This window comes from Sitophilus oryzae, unplaced genomic scaffold, assembly GCF_002938485.1.
Source record: "Sitophilus oryzae breed Bouriz unplaced genomic scaffold, Soryzae_2.0 scaffold_179_pilon_pilon, whole genome shotgun sequence".
Lineage (NCBI taxonomy): Eukaryota > Metazoa > Arthropoda > Insecta > Coleoptera > Curculionidae > Sitophilus > Sitophilus oryzae.
The window spans coordinates 8280057-8299950 of record NW_022146501.1 but is presented as its reverse complement, the minus strand read 5'-3'; the positions used below and the strand labels follow the sequence as shown (position 1 = coordinate 8299950).

General features: G+C 33.7%; 1 protein-coding gene across 1 annotated transcript in view; it reads right to left on the bottom strand.

Annotated features, from left to right (window-relative positions):
- The window catches only part of LOC115882862, a 450101-nt gene that overhangs the window by 16891 nt on the left and 413316 nt on the right, over positions 1 to 19894 (bottom strand). Inside the window, exons 2-4 of the mRNA XM_030901110.1 lie at positions 14607 to 14818; positions 9792 to 9894; positions 5475 to 5734 (exon numbers count right to left, since the gene is read on the bottom strand). Coding sequence (XP_030756970.1) covers positions 5475 to 5734; positions 9792 to 9894; positions 14607 to 14818 — 575 coding nt within the window. The remainder of the gene's footprint in view (positions 1 to 5474; positions 5735 to 9791; positions 9895 to 14606; positions 14819 to 19894) is intronic.

The window sequence follows — 19894 nt, the reverse complement described above, 5'->3', positions numbered from 1 at the left end:
TCGCGAGTCTGACACTAGTCTATTCTTGTTTCATCACTAAACTGACGAAATTCCCATTAGGTCCATTTGCTCTCATCTCCTCAGCCCATTGTAGTCGCGTAATTTTGTGCTGTAAATTAAGCTTCGGAACACGTAGAGGCCTCCTTAAATGTAATCCTCTATCATGATGGAGTCTTCTTTTTATGGTCTTTCTTTAAACATTTACTCCTTGAAGGCGAGCTAACTTATTTCTAATAGCAGTACTAGAAAGCAGGGGATTGCGTCGTGCAATTAGGGATATTTGACGATCTTGCACAGCAGTAGTAACTCACTTTCTACCTCTTCCAGGCCGATCTGTAACCTCGTTTATCTCTCTGAATTTTTTTAATATTCGCGAAACATCGCTTTGGTTAACTCCTACAATTTCAGCTATTGCAACTTGCCGGTAGCCTTGTTGAGACAGTGTTCCTATTCTGACTCTATTAAACTTTTTGAAATAATGTTTCTAGGCATTTTAAGGCCAAAACAATGGTCAAATTTCTTCGGAAACCCAAGAGACCACAAACCGAAATGTGCAAGAATTTGTAATAATAACTGAGTCCGAACGATAAACATTGTTTACCATATCCATTTTAACAAAAAAATGTTTATTACAGAATATCAAAGCTATGTATAAAAAAAAATTCTTTAAATTCCTTTCCGTATATTTTTAAGCGATATATGCAATAATTTTGGCAATGTGTATATCGTGGTTCAACTGACCCGACCGAAATATAAGTAACTTAAAAGTTGTAAGGCAAACCGGCAGCAATTCTACTTTTAACAAAGTCTCATATGTTACTGTCGCGAACACACGGTTTACTTATTAGCTCCATTGACTTATTTCTGGCCCCTTTCTCTAAGCACACCTGACTTATTTCCCGGACTATTTCTAGCCAATGAAATATTAGAAACGTTTTTCATCGTTACGAATGTCCGCTCGTTCGTTTTCCCGCTCAACTTCTTACATTTCTAGTTGGAAACGTTTCGTTAGCTTACGTGGCTTGGAACATAGTAAATTATCTGGGATTTTTTATTAAAAAGTATGCAGTTAAGAAGAAACATGTTATACTATGTTTTTTTCTCAGGTAAGATTTCGACAGACGGTGACAGAAGAAAAGCAGATGATGTCCATACCAATCTATTTATTTTACTATAGGGGTTTTCGGAAACTGTGATCTGATTGATCGGATTAAGAGGATTACTAATCCAGACGTTCGAAAAGTGATCTCAAAACGAGTCAATGCGATCGGAAAGTGATCCGAATAACTCGATTTTTGCCATATGTCAAAAATGACAGATCATATTTGAATTTTATTGGTTTGATGGAACGATGAACGACAAACGGACGCCGATGTGTATGAACTCGCCTTTAGATTTTTGAGGCTTGTCAAAGTCTTGCCAAATTATAGGTTATACTTTTGGCAACGTGGCGATTATAATTTTGGCATTTGGTTCAACATGGCGAAGCAAATAACTAGAATTGAAGAACAAAAATAGTTTAACTGTGAAAAGGGATAATATTCAACAAAAAATGTTTTGTTACTAACTATAATAGCTCTAAAAATAGAGCATAAAACATTGAACATCCCTGCCATTCTGTCAGAACAATACAGATATTTCATATAAGGGTTAATCATACAGAGCATATTTAATTTGATATAAAGGCGAAAATTAAGTTTATTAAACTGAATAAGTTTTTATTAGATAGATTCTGCTGAGCCATATTTTACTGCTGCAATAAAAACCTTAATAAAGGTTTTATTACACCGTTTAATGGTACGTAATGAAATAATAAGATGTAATTTCACGGAGAGCGCGATTTAATGCCTCGAATTTTTATGAATCTAATTTTCCATTAGAACACCAATATACAGGATGTTTCAAAAAACATGTACCATCTCTCGTGGGGAGATTCATCACGTAAAAATAAGATTTATTTTCCATATCAACATAGGTCCGATTCTGCTTTGTTTCGTAGCTACGGGCCGGTGTCAAAGTCTTAATATTTTTTCGATTTATTATAATTTTCTTCCAAGTACTTTTAGCGTTTCGAATTAAATTTTGAGAGTAAAAGTTACTATATATGCGACATTTTTTAAAGCCAAAAAATTTCGACACATTAACCACGGACGTGCATATGGGTTATCACTGGAATATTTTGCTAAAAAAGCATGTACGCCCCTGACTTTTTTTCTCTCGTCAGCGAAATAGTGTAAGCAATTTAATGCCGATTAAAAATTGTCTCTTGATATTTTGTCGATTTCGGCCTCCTTGATGAGATAAACGAAATTTTCATAATTTGCCTTGATCTAAGTCGAATAGAAACCGTAAAAATTCTTAATATTATTAACTTGCGAAAGTTTTAAATAAGTAGTCATCGATTCCTCATCAAAAAATATGAAAAAAGTTCCTATAAACATGGGTATGGAAATGCATAATTTTATAGTTAGAGGATGTTAAAACTTTTTAAAATTAGATTTTTTGTAATTATCTTAAATACCATTATTTTTTATTTTATATTGCTGTAGGTTGGACTAACAGTAATAATAACTAATAGTAATAATATTTAATAATAAATTAGGTAAAATTGGATGTTACGTCAGAAATTTTTATTCCGAATTTATTTTAAGCATATACAGGGCACAACAATAAGACAAAGTTTTTTGCCCGAACTTTGTAACACTCTGTAGGGTGCAGCAGCTGTAGTAGCTATTGCTAAATCAAAACACATTGTAGCCTCATCTTTTGTAAACATTTTGTTTTTTTAATCACGGCATTATCTCTGTATTGAAGATATACGCTGCTTTAAAACGAACGTCTCGGAAAAATGCTTCGCAGGCAGAAAGTTTTATGTGTAAATAATCTAGAATTTTCTGCTATCTCACTTTCGAAAAATTTGAAGTCGTTCTTAAGAAAATAAATAAAAACAAAAAAGCCCAGAATAAAAATCCGCACTTTATTTTTAATACGTCACACCTGGCATGTTGAAAAGCGGCAACACGGGCGGGCCACCATGCTGACCCACCACCACCTCCACACAAGGCCATTCAACCTTTTCCAATATGGCGGAGATAGAAGTGCTTTATTTAGCGCGTATTTTAAAACCTGTTTTATTTCCAAATACACATTTTTCACACAAATATCGGGTTAAATTATATAATATTTCACTAATTTTTTAATATACAGGGAGTCTAAAGCTCTCCACATAAGTATGGATTTTTTTTTATTATTACTTTTATGAAAACATCAGTTAGTTACTTTTTATAAAAAGGTCTGATTTCTCAGAAAATAAGTAGGTAAAATAAGTAGTGTGTAAATATTCAAACTTGAGGTAGCATATATAGGGTGTTCAAAATCATCGGAAAAAGAAATAACCAGAAATATATGACAGAAAATAGCAATATAAACTAAATATTCAATTGCAAACACTTACCTACCATAGTTTAGAATTTACTGCACGTTTGATAAATATATACTATTATGGACAGTATAGGAAGTTACTTGTCTTAGTAAAAGCCTTGGTAAATGCTCTTGGTGTAAACTACACTGACTGGGGTCAAACAATATGGAATATTTTTCCTATGCTTTGCAGCATTATACAAATGGGAATAAATTTAAACTAGATTTTATATAGAAAAAGTAAATACCTTTTTATAACGTCATTCCTTTGTTTTGCATAGTTCTTCAATAAAATATTGTTCTTAAAATATCTTCAATAAAATCTGAACAAGATGGATTTAATGATAAATTCTGACGTATGTGAGGGGCAATTGTGACCTAAAAAAAGACTTACATCCAGGCCATTTATATTTTCAAATGTGAATGTTGTCAATATCTTGTAAGGTAAGTGTAAGCAGTAGCCATAACTACATCCTCACTAGAGTAACAGAAGCTTTGGCCTTTGGCCTTTTTGAGGCATATTTAATGCACTTCTTACCCGAGAACTATTAGTAGGAGTGAAATTATCTCTTTTAATAGCTGTCAACCATTTTTTACAAAGCTCGTCATTTTTGGGGAATATAAAAGTAGAAACCTTGGGATCCCCTCTATAGTTCTCGTGATAATTTGGAACAGAGCATATTAAAGGTATGCTACAATAAAATGTTAATACCTACCCTTTATTATATATACCTATCTTTTGATTATTGTAAGTAACCATTATAAAGTACTATGCAGACTGGCGGTGAAGGCTTTTTACTCATTTAGGTGTAATATCTTGATAAATACTTCTAGTTCTTACCTTAAAATAATTAATAATAGAGGAGTACGACAAGCACAAAAGTTTGAAGTACCCTTGTGGAATGTCTGGTTTCAATTTTTATTACACTGTTATTTTATCACAATTTTCTGATCACACCATGCACTGAACACTAAGAACTAAACAAACGTGTTGCAGAAGCACAACAAACTAGAGATAATTAATTATTTCTGGTATGCAATCGGAACGAGAAACCACTACCGGCTTTTCAGTTTAAAGGTAAACAATTTAATAATGCGCTGCTTTCGCCGCCATATTAGCCTTGTCCATATCATGTTGATTGGCCTTGAGCTGAGGTGGTGCTGGTCAAATCAAATCGCAATGTTGCCAGTTGTTGGCTGGTGCACGAGCACGGTTCTGCAATATGATTGAGCGTATTTTTCATACGTCATCAATTAGCGCTTTAAAATTATTTCAAATTAAAGCAATTTTGAGGGCCTATAAAAAAATTATTCCTTATCATGGAACTATTTTTTTTTGGATAAATATACTGAAAATAGTCGTCTATTTCAGATTTTGTCCTTGAATTGGGTATTTTATTTTTTGTGAAAGAGCCCATTGACGACCGCTGTATTGTCCTGAATACTTTACGAAATCGGAGAATTACAGCGTTTCAGAATCAACATCTGCTACAAGACTAAAAGATAACTCTGCCACAGGACCTCAGCTACTTGCAAGATATCGTCGGGCACCTCTTCAGTTTGCGCGTTGAATTGGGACATTGAGCAATGGACTAAAGTCCTTTTCACGGATGAATCGTGGTTTTGCCTGCGAAGCATTTCTCCGAGACGTTCGTTTTAAAGCAGCGTATCTCCAATACAAACAGAGATAATGTCGTGATTAAAAAAACAAAATGTTCACAAAAGATGAGGCTACAATGTGATTTGAATTAGCAATAGCTACGACAGTTGCTGCACCCTACAGGATGTTACAAAGTTCGGGCAAAAAATTTCGTCTTATTGTTGTGCCCTGTATATGCTCAAAATAAATTCGGATAAAAATTTCGGACGTAGCATCCGTTAAGAAGGAACTAGGTTACAATTTAAAAAAAAATCATCAAAATCTAATGAGTGGTTCGCGAGAAATCCAACTTTGAAATTGAGACTAGTTTTTAGTGGCCGTTTTTTTTTGCCGGTGAGTGTATTATGTCGCAATAAATATTTAAAATCAAAAACAGAAAATGATCAAAACCTACCCTTGAATGATTGCCGTCGACGAAGAACTCCGCCTCCGTCCTCCCCACCCCCGCGGGTATGGGGGGCGCGTTGAACTCGTCGTACACGCCACCTCCGCCCTGCCCCATCTGTTCCAGCAGGTCGCTGCGGCCCGTCTCTGCGAAGGCCTTCACCCCCGCGGAGGACTTCTTGCCCAGACGGAACAGCACGTACGATTTGTCGTGGCTGCGACCTGCAAAAAGAAAAAAAAACAATAGAATATTTGCCATAATAAGGGTGGCTGCACCGAAGACCACCGGTTATCTATAAAAAAAGGGAAAGTTCTCGTTATGTAACCGTAATTTTTAACCGCTTTTCAACAAATCATAGTGATAAAGCTATAATCATAGTATAAGGAAACTAGTAGCCTTACTCCTTGTCAAATCCTTTGTTCTTTTTCTGCCACTTTATATGACCTTGTTCTCGCGTCCCGTGACCACTGACGTAGTTGTATAGTCGTCGTCTATAACTAGGTAAAGTATAGTCGTGACACTCGCCATAGTTTCACAGAGATGTATTTAGGAAAATAGTTCACAATAAAATAAAAAATTGATCATCTAGTAAACATTTGCTTAAAAACAGAATATTTTCACATTTCGTGTAAGTAAAAATTCTTCTGTATCTGAAAATCTGATGGGAAGAAATGCGGAGAAAATATATAATGACATAGTTTTATATTATTATCTATTTCAAAGATTTTCTACAACTTTTTTTTAATTTAAAACAAGTTTAATTTCAACATTAATGTGTTTGTTTTGTAGTAATATATTGGTTAGGTGATTTTTATTGGACAACTAATATATTGAACAACACATTGTACTAAATAATAAAATAATATATTTAAACTTAATTCAATACATTCATTCTTACAATCAATAATTGCTAATAAACATTACAGAAATTTCAAAAGAGAAAAGAATCAAGAACAATGAGAAATAGCATTACTACTTTCTCACGTAATAAAAGAATAATTTTTTATTTATTTTTACAGAGTCCCGAAAGTACCGAGAGAACCGGGAATAAATAATTTCGAGTCCCGGTTCTTTGATATCTCAAAAGTATCAGGAATTTCCGGTTCTGAACCCAAGTATTACCAATAAATTATGTTTTTTTAATTAAAGACTAAAAATTTCCAGATTTTTTTTAGTTTACACTACCCCTTAAGATATTTTCACTTATTTAAGACTCACCCTGTATAGGGCGATTCACGGTTATGGTACGTTATAACGTTTCCGGAACCCGAACTGCTTTTCGGAACCGGTAATTTCGGTACTATGCCTCTAAGGAACCGGGATTTCCAGTTTATTTGCTTGTAGTTCATTAAACAGCAAGCAAGGGATGGTTGTCAAAAGTAAAATCGATAAAAAATTGAGGTTTAAATGAAAATAATATCTAATTATTAAGTAGTAATCAGTCGTGAGAAAATTAACCTGATACAAACATGATTACAAATGACTCATTTTTTTAACTATTACTACAATCAATAGTAGCACACAGTAAGGCACTCGTTTTTTGTCAATCCGTCTCTGTGCTGGGACGCAACGCTCGAACCTCGCAGGTCGACGGACGGAACTCAACTGAAACGCTCTGCAATCTGCCAATATTCGACAGATTGTAAAAACCGACAGAAAATATTTGGGAGAGTGCAACTACTTTTTTCCTTCTACTACACGGGGGTGTCACTTGTATGGGAAAACAGGCAACAGTCAAATTTAAACGTGCCAGGACCAACGACAAAGAAAGCAACATCTGCCAGGCATTGACTTTCTTTGTCACTCACATTGCTTAAATCATGATACCGCGGCCATTTTGTCAACAAAGAAGCTGGCCGGGCTGTCTTGGCTTTATGGTCCTGGCAAGTGATTTAAAACAATTTTGCTTTTTTACAATATTAAATTACCATTTGGGTGTATATAATGCGATTATTCAGTTAACTGGTAAGTCAGAAATTACACACAAATACTTTATTCGTAAATACAACTAAGATGTAAACGTATTTTTGTATTTTTAGATTTCAACTCTTGCAAAGACCCGCCGATAGAACTTGCCTGGCAGCGTACCTGTTTAACTAAACGTATTATTTCCTGATAATAGAATTTCCGCACAAAAATGGAAATTAGAGCATTTATTTGCTATATTTGAAGGTAAGAGACATTTACCTAATGCACCTGTTTAGATAATGAATGCGTGACTATAGATAGAATAAGAATATAGGTATCGATTTTTTTATGCAAATAATTACAAAAATTTTAGAATTTCAAGCCGTCGCGTCGCGTCGTATTAAAAAATTCAAAATGTGACCAAAGCTTATAATTTTAATAATTTGTTTGCTTTACTTTGATTAATCGTGATGTTAGATTTTTTGTAATTTGTAGAGTGATGAACCAGCCCAAAAAATACCAAGAAGTGAAGAAGCAGAAATAACTACTATCGAGGAAAATAATATCACTTTACTTACTACAGACCAGGAAAACGTAAATTTATCAAAAAATATAATATACCTCGTAATATGCCTGTATATGATGTATAGACTTCTCTTAGATCAAAATAAATTTTAGTTGAGTGAATAGTATTCGCTATTGGTTTAAGAAAAGTGTCTCTTTAATCAAGAAATGTCCCTTTTCAATCAAGAATTTTTGCATGAATCAAAGAGACTATTGTTCTTGTTGCAAGAACTTCTTTGCATATTCATTTTGAGTCAAGAGTGAAATACTTTGGACAGATAGATTCTTCTATTCTCTAAAGTAATTTTTTAAAGCTTATGAAAAGATAGTTAATGTTTTGGGCAAAGAAACGTCGTTCTTGGCCCTATTGAAAAGAGCCAATCTTTTGGGTCAAAGTCATATTCATTTCGACTGAGAGATCCATTTTTTCAGTGTAATAGTCTGTATTGCCTGCTCGAGCCTCAATGCAAGCTGTGAAACAACGTGGCATGCTCTCAATTAAGTTGTCCAGAAGATGTTGAGGAATTGCTTCCCATGTTTCGCGCGCAGCAATTTTCAATTCATTCACGGGGGGATCTTCCTTTTGGCAATATGGCGTTTTAGCATGTCCCAAGCATGCTCGATCACATTCATATCTGGAGACATCGGTGGCCACCACAGTTTTCCCTTATACCCTCTTCCTCACAAAATTCGCGAACCTCTAAAGTACGATGGGGAGGAGCATTATCATCCATGTAAACAAATTCATCCCCCACTGCCCCTCGAAATGGACGCACAATAGGCTCTAAAACGTCTCTAAGATAGGAGGCACCTGTCATTGTGCGATCAATTTAAACAAGAGGAGTTCGAGCTCCGTGCATTATACCTGCCCATACAATAATGTTTCCCCCTTGAAACGGGGCACGGGGTTGAGCTGCGTTCAAGCGTGCTCGTCTTCCAGATGCTCTCCAGATCAAAGTTCGTCGCTACTAAAGAGTCTAACACTAGGCCTATTCTTGTTTCATCACTAAACATGACGAAATTCCAATTAGGTCCACTTGCTCTCATCTCCTCAGCCCATTGTAGTCGCGTAATTTTGTGTTGTAAATTAAGCTTCGGAACACGTAGAGGCCTCCTTAAATGTAATCCTCTGTCATGGAGTCTTCTTTTTATGGTCTTTCTTGAAACATTTACTCCTTCAAAGCGAGCTAACTTATTTCTAATAGCAGTACTAGAAAGCAGGGGATTGCGTCGTGCAATTAGGGATATTTGACGATCTTGCACAGCAGTAGTAAGCCTCTTTCTACCTCTTCCAGGCCGGCCTGTAACCTCGTTTATCTCCGAATTTTTTTAATATTCGCGAAACATCGCTTTCCTACGCACTCCTACAATTTCAGCTATTACAACTTGCCGATAGCCCTGTTCAGACAGTGTTCCTATTCTGACTCTATTAAACTTTGAAATAATGTTTCTAGGCATTTTAAGGCCAAAACAATGGCCAAATTTCTTCTGAAACCCAAGAGACCACAAATCGAAATGTGCAAGATTTTGTAATAATATTGGGTGTGAACGATAAACATTGTTTACCATATCCATTTTAACAAAAAAATGTTTAATACAGATTATTAAAGCTATGTATAAAAAAAAAGATTCTTTAAATTCCTTTCCGTATATTTTTAAACGATATATGCAATAATTTTGGCAATGTGTATATCGTGGTTCAACTGACCCGACCGAAATATAAGTAACTTAAAAGTTCTAAGATAAACCGGCAGCAATTCTACTTTTAACAAAGTCTCATACGTTACTGTCGTGAACACACGGTTTACTTATTGGCTCCATTGACTTATTTCTAGCCCCTTTCTCTAAGCACACCTGACTTATTTCCCGGACTATTTCTAGCCAATGAAATATTAGAAACGTTTTTCATCGTTACGAATGTCCGCTCGTTCATTTTCCCGCTCAACTTCTTATATTTCTAGTTGGAAACGTTTCGTTAGCTTACGTGGCTTAGAACATAGTAAATTAACTGAGATTTTTTATTAAAAAAGTATGTAGTTAAGAAGAAACATGTTATACTCTGTTTTTTTTTCTCAGGTAAGATTTCGACAGACGACGAAGAAAAGCAGATGATGTCCATACCAATCTATTTATTTTACTAAAAAAAGTTTCTAATATTTTTAAGTTAACTATGGATGGGTTTAAATACAAATCCGTCATGCGTCTTTTCTTGTTGTTTTTAACCAGTTTTATTGGTTTATTTCAAAAATGACAGATCATATTTGAATTTTATTGGTTTGACGGAACGATGAACGACAAACGGACGCCGATGTGTATGAACTCGCCTTTAGATTTTTGAGGCTTGTCAAAGTCTTGCCAAATTATAGGTTATACTTTTGGCAACGTGGCGATTATAATTTTGGCATTTGGTTCAACATGGCGAAGCAAATAACTAGAATTGAAGAACAAAAATGGTTTAACTGTGAAAAGAGATAATATTCAACAAAAAATGTTTTGTTACTAACTATAATAGCTCTAAAAATAGAGCATAAAACATTGAACATTCCTGCCATTCTGTCAGAACAATACAGATATTTCATATAAGGGTTAATAATACAGAGCATATTTAATTTTACACAAAGGCGAAAATTAAGTTTATTAAACTGAATAAGTTTTTATTAGATAGATTCTGCTGAGCCATATTTTACTGCTGCAATAAAAACCTTAATAAAGGTTTTATTACACCGTTTAATGGTACGTAATGAAATAATAAGATGTAATTTCACGGAGAGCGCGATTTAATGCCTCGAATTTTTATGAATCTAATTTTCCATTAGAACACCAATATACAGGATGTTTCAAAAAACATGTACCATCTCTCGTGGGGAGATTCATCACGTAAAAATAAGATTTATTTTCCATATCAACATAGATCCGATTCTGCTTTGTTTCGTAGCTACGGGCCGGTGTCAAAGTCTTAATATTTTTTCGATTTTATAATTTTCTTCCAAGTACTTTTAGCGTTTCGAATAAAATTTTGAGAGTAAAAGTTACTATATATGCGACATTTTTTAAAGCCAAAAAATTTCGACACATTAACCACGGACGTGCATATGGGTTATCACTGGAATATTTTGCTAAAAAAAGCATGTACGCCCCTGACTTTTTTTTCTCTCGTCAGCGAAATAGTGTAAGCAATTTAATGCCGATTAAAAATTGTCTCTTGATATTTTGTCGATTTCGGCCTCCTTGATGAGATAAACGAAATTTTCTTAATTTGCCTTGATCTAAGTCGAATAGAAACCGTAAAAATTCTTAATATTATTAACTTGCGAAAGTTTTAAATAAGTAGTCATCGATTCCTCATCAAAAATATGAAAAAGTTCCTATAAACATGGGTATGGAAATGCATAATTTTATAGTTACAGGATGTTAAAACTTTTAAAATTAGATTTTTGTAATTATCTTAAATACCATTATTTTTATTTTATATTGCTGTAGGTTGGACTAACAGTAATAATAACTAATAGTAATAATATTTAATAATAAATTAGGTAAAATTGGATGTTACGTCAGAAATTTTTATTCCGAATTTATTTTGAGCATATACAGGGCACAACAATAAGACAAAGTTTTTTGCCCGAACTTTGTAAGACGCTGTAGGGTACAGCAGCTGTAGTAGCTATTGCTAAATCAAAACACATTGTAGCCTCATCTTTTGTAAACATTTTGTTTTTTTAATCACGACATTATCTCTGTATTGAAGATATACGCTGCTTTAAAACGAACGTCTCGGAAAAATGCTTCGCAGGCAGAAAGTTTTATGTGTAAATAATCAAGGCAACGGTTGTCAAATTAAAAAATGCCATTATCTGTGACGGATGTTGCTCGTATTGTGGCTTTAATTGAAGATGGCCGAAGTCAACGTTATGTGTCCGATATCCTGGGTATACCTCGAACAACAGTCCAGAATGCCTGGAATCGGTATATGGGAACGGGAAATTTCATCCGTCTAGTAGGTTCCAGAAGAAAACGGAAGACAAATACAATGGACTCTTTCACTATATTTTGGAATTAGCATAATTGAATAAAGCAATTAATTCTAGAATTTTCTGCTATCTCACTTTCGAAAAATTTGAAGTCGTTCTTAAGAAAATAAATAAAAACAAAAAAGCCCAGAATAAAAATCCGCACTTTATTTTTAATACGTCACACCTGGCATGTTGAAAAGCGGCAAAACGGGCGGGCCACCATGCTGACCCACCACCACATCCACACAAGGCCATTCAACCTTTTCCAATATGGCGGAGATAGAAGTGCTTTATTTAGCGCGTATTTTAAAACCTGTTTTATTTCCAAATACACATTTTTCACACAAATGTCGGGTTAAATTACATAATATTTCACTAATTTTTTAATATACAGGGAGTATAAAGCTCTCAACATAAGTATGGAATTTTTTGTATTATTACTTTTATGAAAACATCAGTTAGTTACTTTTTATAAAAAGGTCTGCTTTCTCAGAAAATAGGTAGGTAGTGTACTAGTGTGTAAATATTCAAACTTGAGGTAGCATATATAGGGTGTTCAAAATCATCGGAAAAAGAAATAACCAGAAATATATGACAGAAAATAGCAATATAAACTAAATATTCAATTGCAAACACTTACCTACCATAGTTTAGAATTTACTGCACGTTTGATAAATATATACTATTATGGACAGTACAGGAAGTTATTTGTCTTAGTAAAAGCCTTGGTAAATGCTCTTGGTGTAAACTACACTGACTGGGGTCAAACAATATGGAATATTTTTCCTATGTTTTGCAGCATTACACAAATGGGAATAAATTTAAACTAGATTTTATATAGAAAAAACTAAATACCTTTTTATAACGTCATTCCTTTGTTTTGCATAGTTCTTCAATAAAATATTGTTCTTAAAATATCTTCAATAAAATCTGAACAAGATGGATTTAATGATAAATTCTGACGTATGTGAGGGGCAATTGTGACCTAAAAAAAGACTTACATCCAGGCCATTTATATTTTCAAATGTGAATGTTGTCAATATCTCAAGGTAAGTGTAAGCAGTAGCCATAACTACATCCTCACTAGGGTAACAGAAGCTTTGGCCTTTGGCCTTTTTGAGGCATATTTAATGCACTTCTTGCCCGAGAACTACTAGTAGGAGTGAAATTATCTCTTTTAATAGCTGTCAACCATTTTTTACAAAGCTCGTCATTTTTGGGGAATATAAAAGTAGAAACCTTGGGATCCCCTCTATAATTCTCGTGATAATTTGGAACAGAGCATATAAAAGGTATGCTACAATAAAATGTTAATACCTACCCTTTATTATATATACCTATCTTTTGATTATTGTAAGTAACCATTATAAAGTACTATGCAGACTGGCGGTGAAGGCTTTTTACTCATTTAGGTGTAATATCTTGATAAATACTTCTAGTTCTTACCTTAAAATAATTAATAATAGAGGAGTACGACAAGCACAAAAGTTTGAAGTACCCTATGTGGAATGTCTGGTTTCAATTTTTATTACACTGTTATTTTATCACAATTTTCTGATCACACCATGCACTGAACACTAAGAACTAAACAAACGTGTTGCAGAAGCACAACAAACTAGAGATAATTAATTATTTCTGGTATGCAATCGGAACGAGAAACCACTACCGGCTTTTCAGTTTAAAGGTAAACAATTTAATAATGCGCTGCTTTCGCCGCCATATTAGCCTTGTCCATATCATGTTGATTGGCCTTGAGTTGAGGTGGTGCTGGTCAAATCAAATCGCAATGTTGCCAGTTGTTGGCTGGTGCACGAGCACGGTTCTGCAATATGATTGAGCGTATTTTTCATACGTCATCAATTAGCGCTTTAAAATTATTTAAAATTAAAGCAATTTTGAAGGCCTATAAAAAAATTATTCCTTGTCATGGAACTATTTTTTTTTGGATAAATATACTGAAAATAGTCTTCTATTTCAGATTTTGTCCTTGAGTTGGGTATTTTATTTTTTTGTGAAAGAGCCCATTGACGACCGCTGTATTGTCCTGAATACTTTACGAAATCGGAGAATTACAGCGTTTCAGAATCAACATCTGCTACAAGACTAAAAGATAACTCTGCCACAGGACCCCAGCTACTTGCAAGATATCGTCGAGCACGTCTTCAATTTGCGCGTTGAATTGGGATATTGAGCAATAGACTAAAGTCCTTTTCACGGATGAATCGCGGTTTTGCCTGCAAAGCATTTTTCCGAGACGTTCGTTTTAAAGCAGCGTATCTCCAATACAAACAGAGATAATGTGATTAAAAAAACAAAATGCTCACAAAAGATGGGGCTACAATGTGATTTGATTTAGCAATAGCTACGACAGTTGCTGCACCCTACACGATGTTACAAAATTCGGGCAAAAAACTTCGTCTTATTGTTGTGCCCTGTATATGCTCAAAATTAATTCGGAAAAAAAATTTCGGACGTAGCATCCGTTAAGAAGGAATTAGTTTACAATTTAAAAAAAAATCATCAAAATCTAATGAGTGGTTCGCGAAAAATCCAACTTTGAAATTGAGACTAGTTTTTAGTGGCCGTTTTTTTTTGCCGGTGAGTGTATTATGTCGCAATAAATATTTAAAATCAAAAACAGAAAATAATCAAAACCTACCCTTGAATGATTGCCGTCAACGAAGAACTCGGCCTCCGTCCTCCCCACCCCCGCGGATATAGGGGGCGCGTTGAACTCGTCGTATACGCCACCTCCGCCCTGCCCCATCTGTTCCAGCAGGTCGCTGCGGCCCGTCTCTGCGAAGGCCTTCACCCCCGCGGAGGACTTCTTGCCCAGACGGAACAGCACGTACGATTTGTCGTGGCTGCGACCTGCAAAAAGAAAAAAAAACAATAGAATATTTGCCATAATTAGGGTGGCTGCACCGAAGATCACCACACATTAATGCAACTATTTGATAACACTTTAGTTTTTTTTTTAAACAGACACGTCTACAAAAACCGTTGACGTTCTGTTAAAATGACATCTTTGAATGACGTTATATCAAGTTAAACTTCATAATTAACAATTACTACCTGATAACAATTACATAATATAATATAAAACCAAAAAGCTTCAAACTTTCTGTATGATTATTTTTAATTTGTTTTTAATTTTTACGTATGTTATGTTTATTTATGTTATGTTCTTTAAAATCAAAGAAGCGATTGCCATACTAATAAAAATACATTTATTTTTATTAGATTGTATTAAAAAAGGCTCTTTTTTTCTTTTAGAGGCTATCGCTTCTTTCATTATAATTTTGGCGTTTAATATCGAAAGTACCCTTTGCTGTTACGGAATTTTACACTATCACATTATTATTGGTATTCACTTTATTGGTATTAACACACATTTTGTGACGACTTTTTCTGTCATCACTCAAACAGAAAGAAAAAGGTATCCGTTGCTCAGGGTTAGAGGAGAGCTGGGTTCGTAGGTAAGACCTGTGACCTGTGGTGACTTAATAATGTTGTTAAATAATAAAATAAAAGTAATAATGTATAGGCTGCAAAGATTCTAAAATTGATGTTAAGTATTCAAATAGTAATGGTCAAAGACAGTAAAAAGGGCGCCACTTACTTTGAGTATGAAAAGGTAAAGTAAGAAACCAGTAAGAAAATTTGATCATGAAATAGCTAAAATAAAATAATCAACAGCAATAAGGGTCTATTATGTTCATCAAGAATAAAAGTCAGATATAACTATCCTACGTTGAACATTTATTTAAAGACGAACACAATTATCAATCAGTTTAAACCCAGTTTTAATTATCCCAATGAAATCGTTAGTTACTTTAAGTAAACTCAAATTTAGTTAAAGTTCTCTCCAGTATACTATACTACGTAATATATAAACAGGTGAAATTTATGTAAGTACCAATACGATGATGTTTCGAAACAAGTCGTGTACAATACCCTTCAAAAATGAATCCGTGTAGCGATTCTCACATAAAAGATCATACTGAAGTAAAACGTACCGTTAAGGACAAAGCATGACTTATAATGTTAACTAAAAGGTAAATTTTGACTATAATATATGGAATAAATGACAACAATTCACAGAGATATTCAAAATATTATCTCAAAGTAAAAAAAATTTAGGGAATACCTTGTGTGTTGAACTTAGAACTTATCTGTATTTTTTTTTTAATTTATGACGTAGTGAACAGATAGGCAGGCAGTCTCCAGACTAACGGAAGTGGATGTAGACTCTTCGATAGTAGCAGGAGTCTTCGATATCAGTAGAATAAATGTAGAGTCATAAATACTGTCTCAAAAGTGGTTACTCGTATGCCAATTACTTATACGTCAATTTCTTATACGCCAGTTACTTATACGTCAGTTACTTTATAAAAAAACTCTCAGAACAGTCACCGAATACCAAAAAAATAACTTACGGTCTGAAAATCAGCTGTACACATTCCAAAATATAGCCAAACCATATGCTGATCCAAACCAGTAATGCACAATCAAACATTATCAAAATAAATAAAAAACGGGAATAACTGAAATAAAATTTAGTTAGACATGGCGATACAAAATGGTAGATACACTTACTGTGATCTTATTCCAGGAAAAGGCCAAAAAACACGAACTAGGCTCTGAACAGTATATTCTACAGGATTTCAAATCTCCACTTTTGGATACCCGTGCCTTTACTGTTAGGAAAAGTGTTTCAGAAAGCCCTTTTTCTCTGAGATTCGTCGGACGCTGAACCACGCGTCTTTTCTGATCTCAATCTCTCGGAAAAAGCCTACCTCCTCCTTTTTGCAAAACGGAAGTCTTCGAATTGACAGGTCATATGACCAAAGGCATTTAAGTGAACTCTATCGTCTATACTGAATGAAATTTGTTTTTATGGAAAGGAACCGCTAACTGTACTGAATGAAGTTTAACATCTAGCGAATAGATGGCGCCAGCAATATTAAAATTTGGAATTTTATAAAAAGAAAAATAAAACGCTACAATTTTTATTTTTTTGTTTTTTTTTAATTTTTATTCGTTAGGCAAATTTGTTTATCAGTAAACCTAACTGCTGAAAATTAGTCTCCGTTGGATTAACGCAGCAGTCTTTACAAAAAATAACTATTTTATTTTGTAGATTCTCTTGCAGTAGCGAATACCCATATAGGAATTTTTTGGAAAGATAATCCGCAACATACGTATAGACATTTTTTAAAGGAACCTACGTTGTGTTAAAAATTATTAGTATTGCAAATACTTCTGGCCGGGTTTAAATGGGACCCATCTTCGAAAAAATGACATGCTAGAGGCGACATTGTATGCGAGTTCAATAACCTGCCTAATCAACTTGTCAACACGTAAGTCGATAGTTTAGCTGGCGTTGGTCATCGAATAGTGCAAGGACGTTCGAGGGCCGAAATAAAGTCTTATCGGTGTGGGCCAACTATTTTATGGATATGGATGTGTAGACTGGGCCGGCGTGCGGCGGATAAAGAAAGCATAAGATTATACATTTCCCGACACATGTTTATATGAACTTTTTACCTGAAACACTCAAAGAATCACCTCCTGAAGTTTGGCCAGATACTTAATTAACACCCTGTATTTAAAAATGACTAGGTAGTGATTTAGTAAGCTATGTTTATTTTAATAGGAACAAAAATCATTTCATATAAAATAAACAAACCCATAATACAAATACTATACACCAATTAATTTTAAATGTATCTAAATAGGCACTTTAATAATTGAAAAATGGACAGGAGCACTTAAAACCACTTCATAGAGTATATCAAAAATGCTAAAAATAATAATTCCAATAAAAAAACACAAATGGCGCATTAAAATCTGCATTATCTGAAATCAAATTATAGCTAAACGGCTAATAAAATAATAGAGACAAGACACCGACATCTATAACGCGATGAGCAGTTTTTAATAATTATTCCGAGTTATTATTACATATTACATACTTGTTTTACAATAATTATTGTAATACAGTAGCATTCCTTCAAATAAATTTTGATTTAAGTATTGTTAATATAGTCCTATTAATGATTATAGCCCGTATGATTTCTAAAATAAATAATCGAACGTGTTTTTATCAGAATTATTAAATGATTAAGTAGAAATAGTTAATATTTAGTAACGTCGTAAGTGTTATATTTTAATATAATTATGGATTTAATAATTAAATAATTATCTATTTATATTAAGTTTAAATTGTGGTTTCTTTTTCATCTTTCTTGGTTTAGGTGTAACGGTGTTAAAATTTAGTTAATGGAAAAAATATACGAAATAATTCTGATTTCTTTCGAAAATCGACAACTATGAAACTATGAACCTTTCCTGGATACAAACGGTACATTGTGAGACAGGAAATTGTAGAGAGAAACAAACCCTATAACATAGGATACAACATTTTAATGAACAGTACTTTACATAAAATCAATAAAATGAAAAATATAGGAAATAATTATGATTTCTTTCGAAAATCGACAACTATGAAACTATGAACCCTTCCTGGATACAAACGGTACATTGTGAGACAGGAAATTGTAGAGAGAAACAAGCCCTATAACATAGGATACAACATTTTAATGAACAGTGCTTTACATAAAATCAATAAAATGAAAAATATACGAAATAATTCTGATTTCTTTCGAAAATCGACAACTATGAACCCTTCCTGGATACAAGCGGTGCAAAATTTAATGAACAGTGCTTTTGCATAAAATCAATAAAATGAAAAATATACGAAATAATTCTGATTTCTTTCGAAAATCGACAACTATGAAACTATGAACCCTTCCTGGATACAAACGGTACATTGTGAGATAGGAAATTGTAGAGAGAAACAAGCCCTATAACATAGGATACAACATTTTAATGAACAGCGCTTTACATAAAATCAATAAAATGAAAAATATACGAAATAATTCTGATTTCTTTCGAAAATCGACAACTATGAAACTATGAACCCTTCCTGGATACAAACGGTACATTGTGAGACAGGAAATTGTAGAGAGAAACAAGCCCTATAAAATAGGATACAACATTTTAATGAACAGTGCTTTACATAGCTTTACATAAGATCAAAAAAGAATAGACACAGACTCCACAGAAGCAGCAATATTAGGAAAATTTAGGGAGAATAGGTTATGTAAATCAAACGCTAAATTTGTATATAGCCCTACTTATTTTATTAAATGTAATGAAAGGAGAGCCGTACTCTGCCTGGAATACACAAGTAAAAGATCACGGCAGACAAAACCTTGAATCACTATTCCAAAGAATCCAACTATGCTGTTCTGAACTTTAATAAAAGAGAAATAATTATAAAATAAATACTGAACGAACTGAAAACGGACACACTTAAAACATTCATAACTGAGAGGTTTTGTTAGTTAGCAGGTCCCCATCTGCAGATATTGAGGTCCCTGGATTCAGGAATTTACTCAGCTAGAGTTGATATGTTTCGTGCCAATTTCTTTAGATGAGTTATACCATCCTTTGGTTTTGACTGCTCACTTGTTAGCTAAGATATCCGCCCAGGCACGGTTGAAAATTATTAGTACATTCAGCAAGGCCCTTATTGTCACACTAAGTCATACTGAACCAAAAACGATTAGATTTAGATTTAATTTTAAACTAGAAATTATTTACAGCATAAATCGATTTTATTAAATACATACACATGCTATATAATACCTTTGTCAAATCAAATAAATGAGGAAAAGTTTTAACACAGAATATTTCAACAGGAAAATAAAATATATGCTTTAGATAACATTAGTTAAATAGGGAGGAAACATTTATTATACCTTTAATAACCTTCTTTGTCGCAATAATCCAAATTTACAAACCAAAATAATATCAATGCCTCTCGAATGGTAGTATAAAAGCTATTACTTAACATCTACTATCACTGTTATTTGTCTG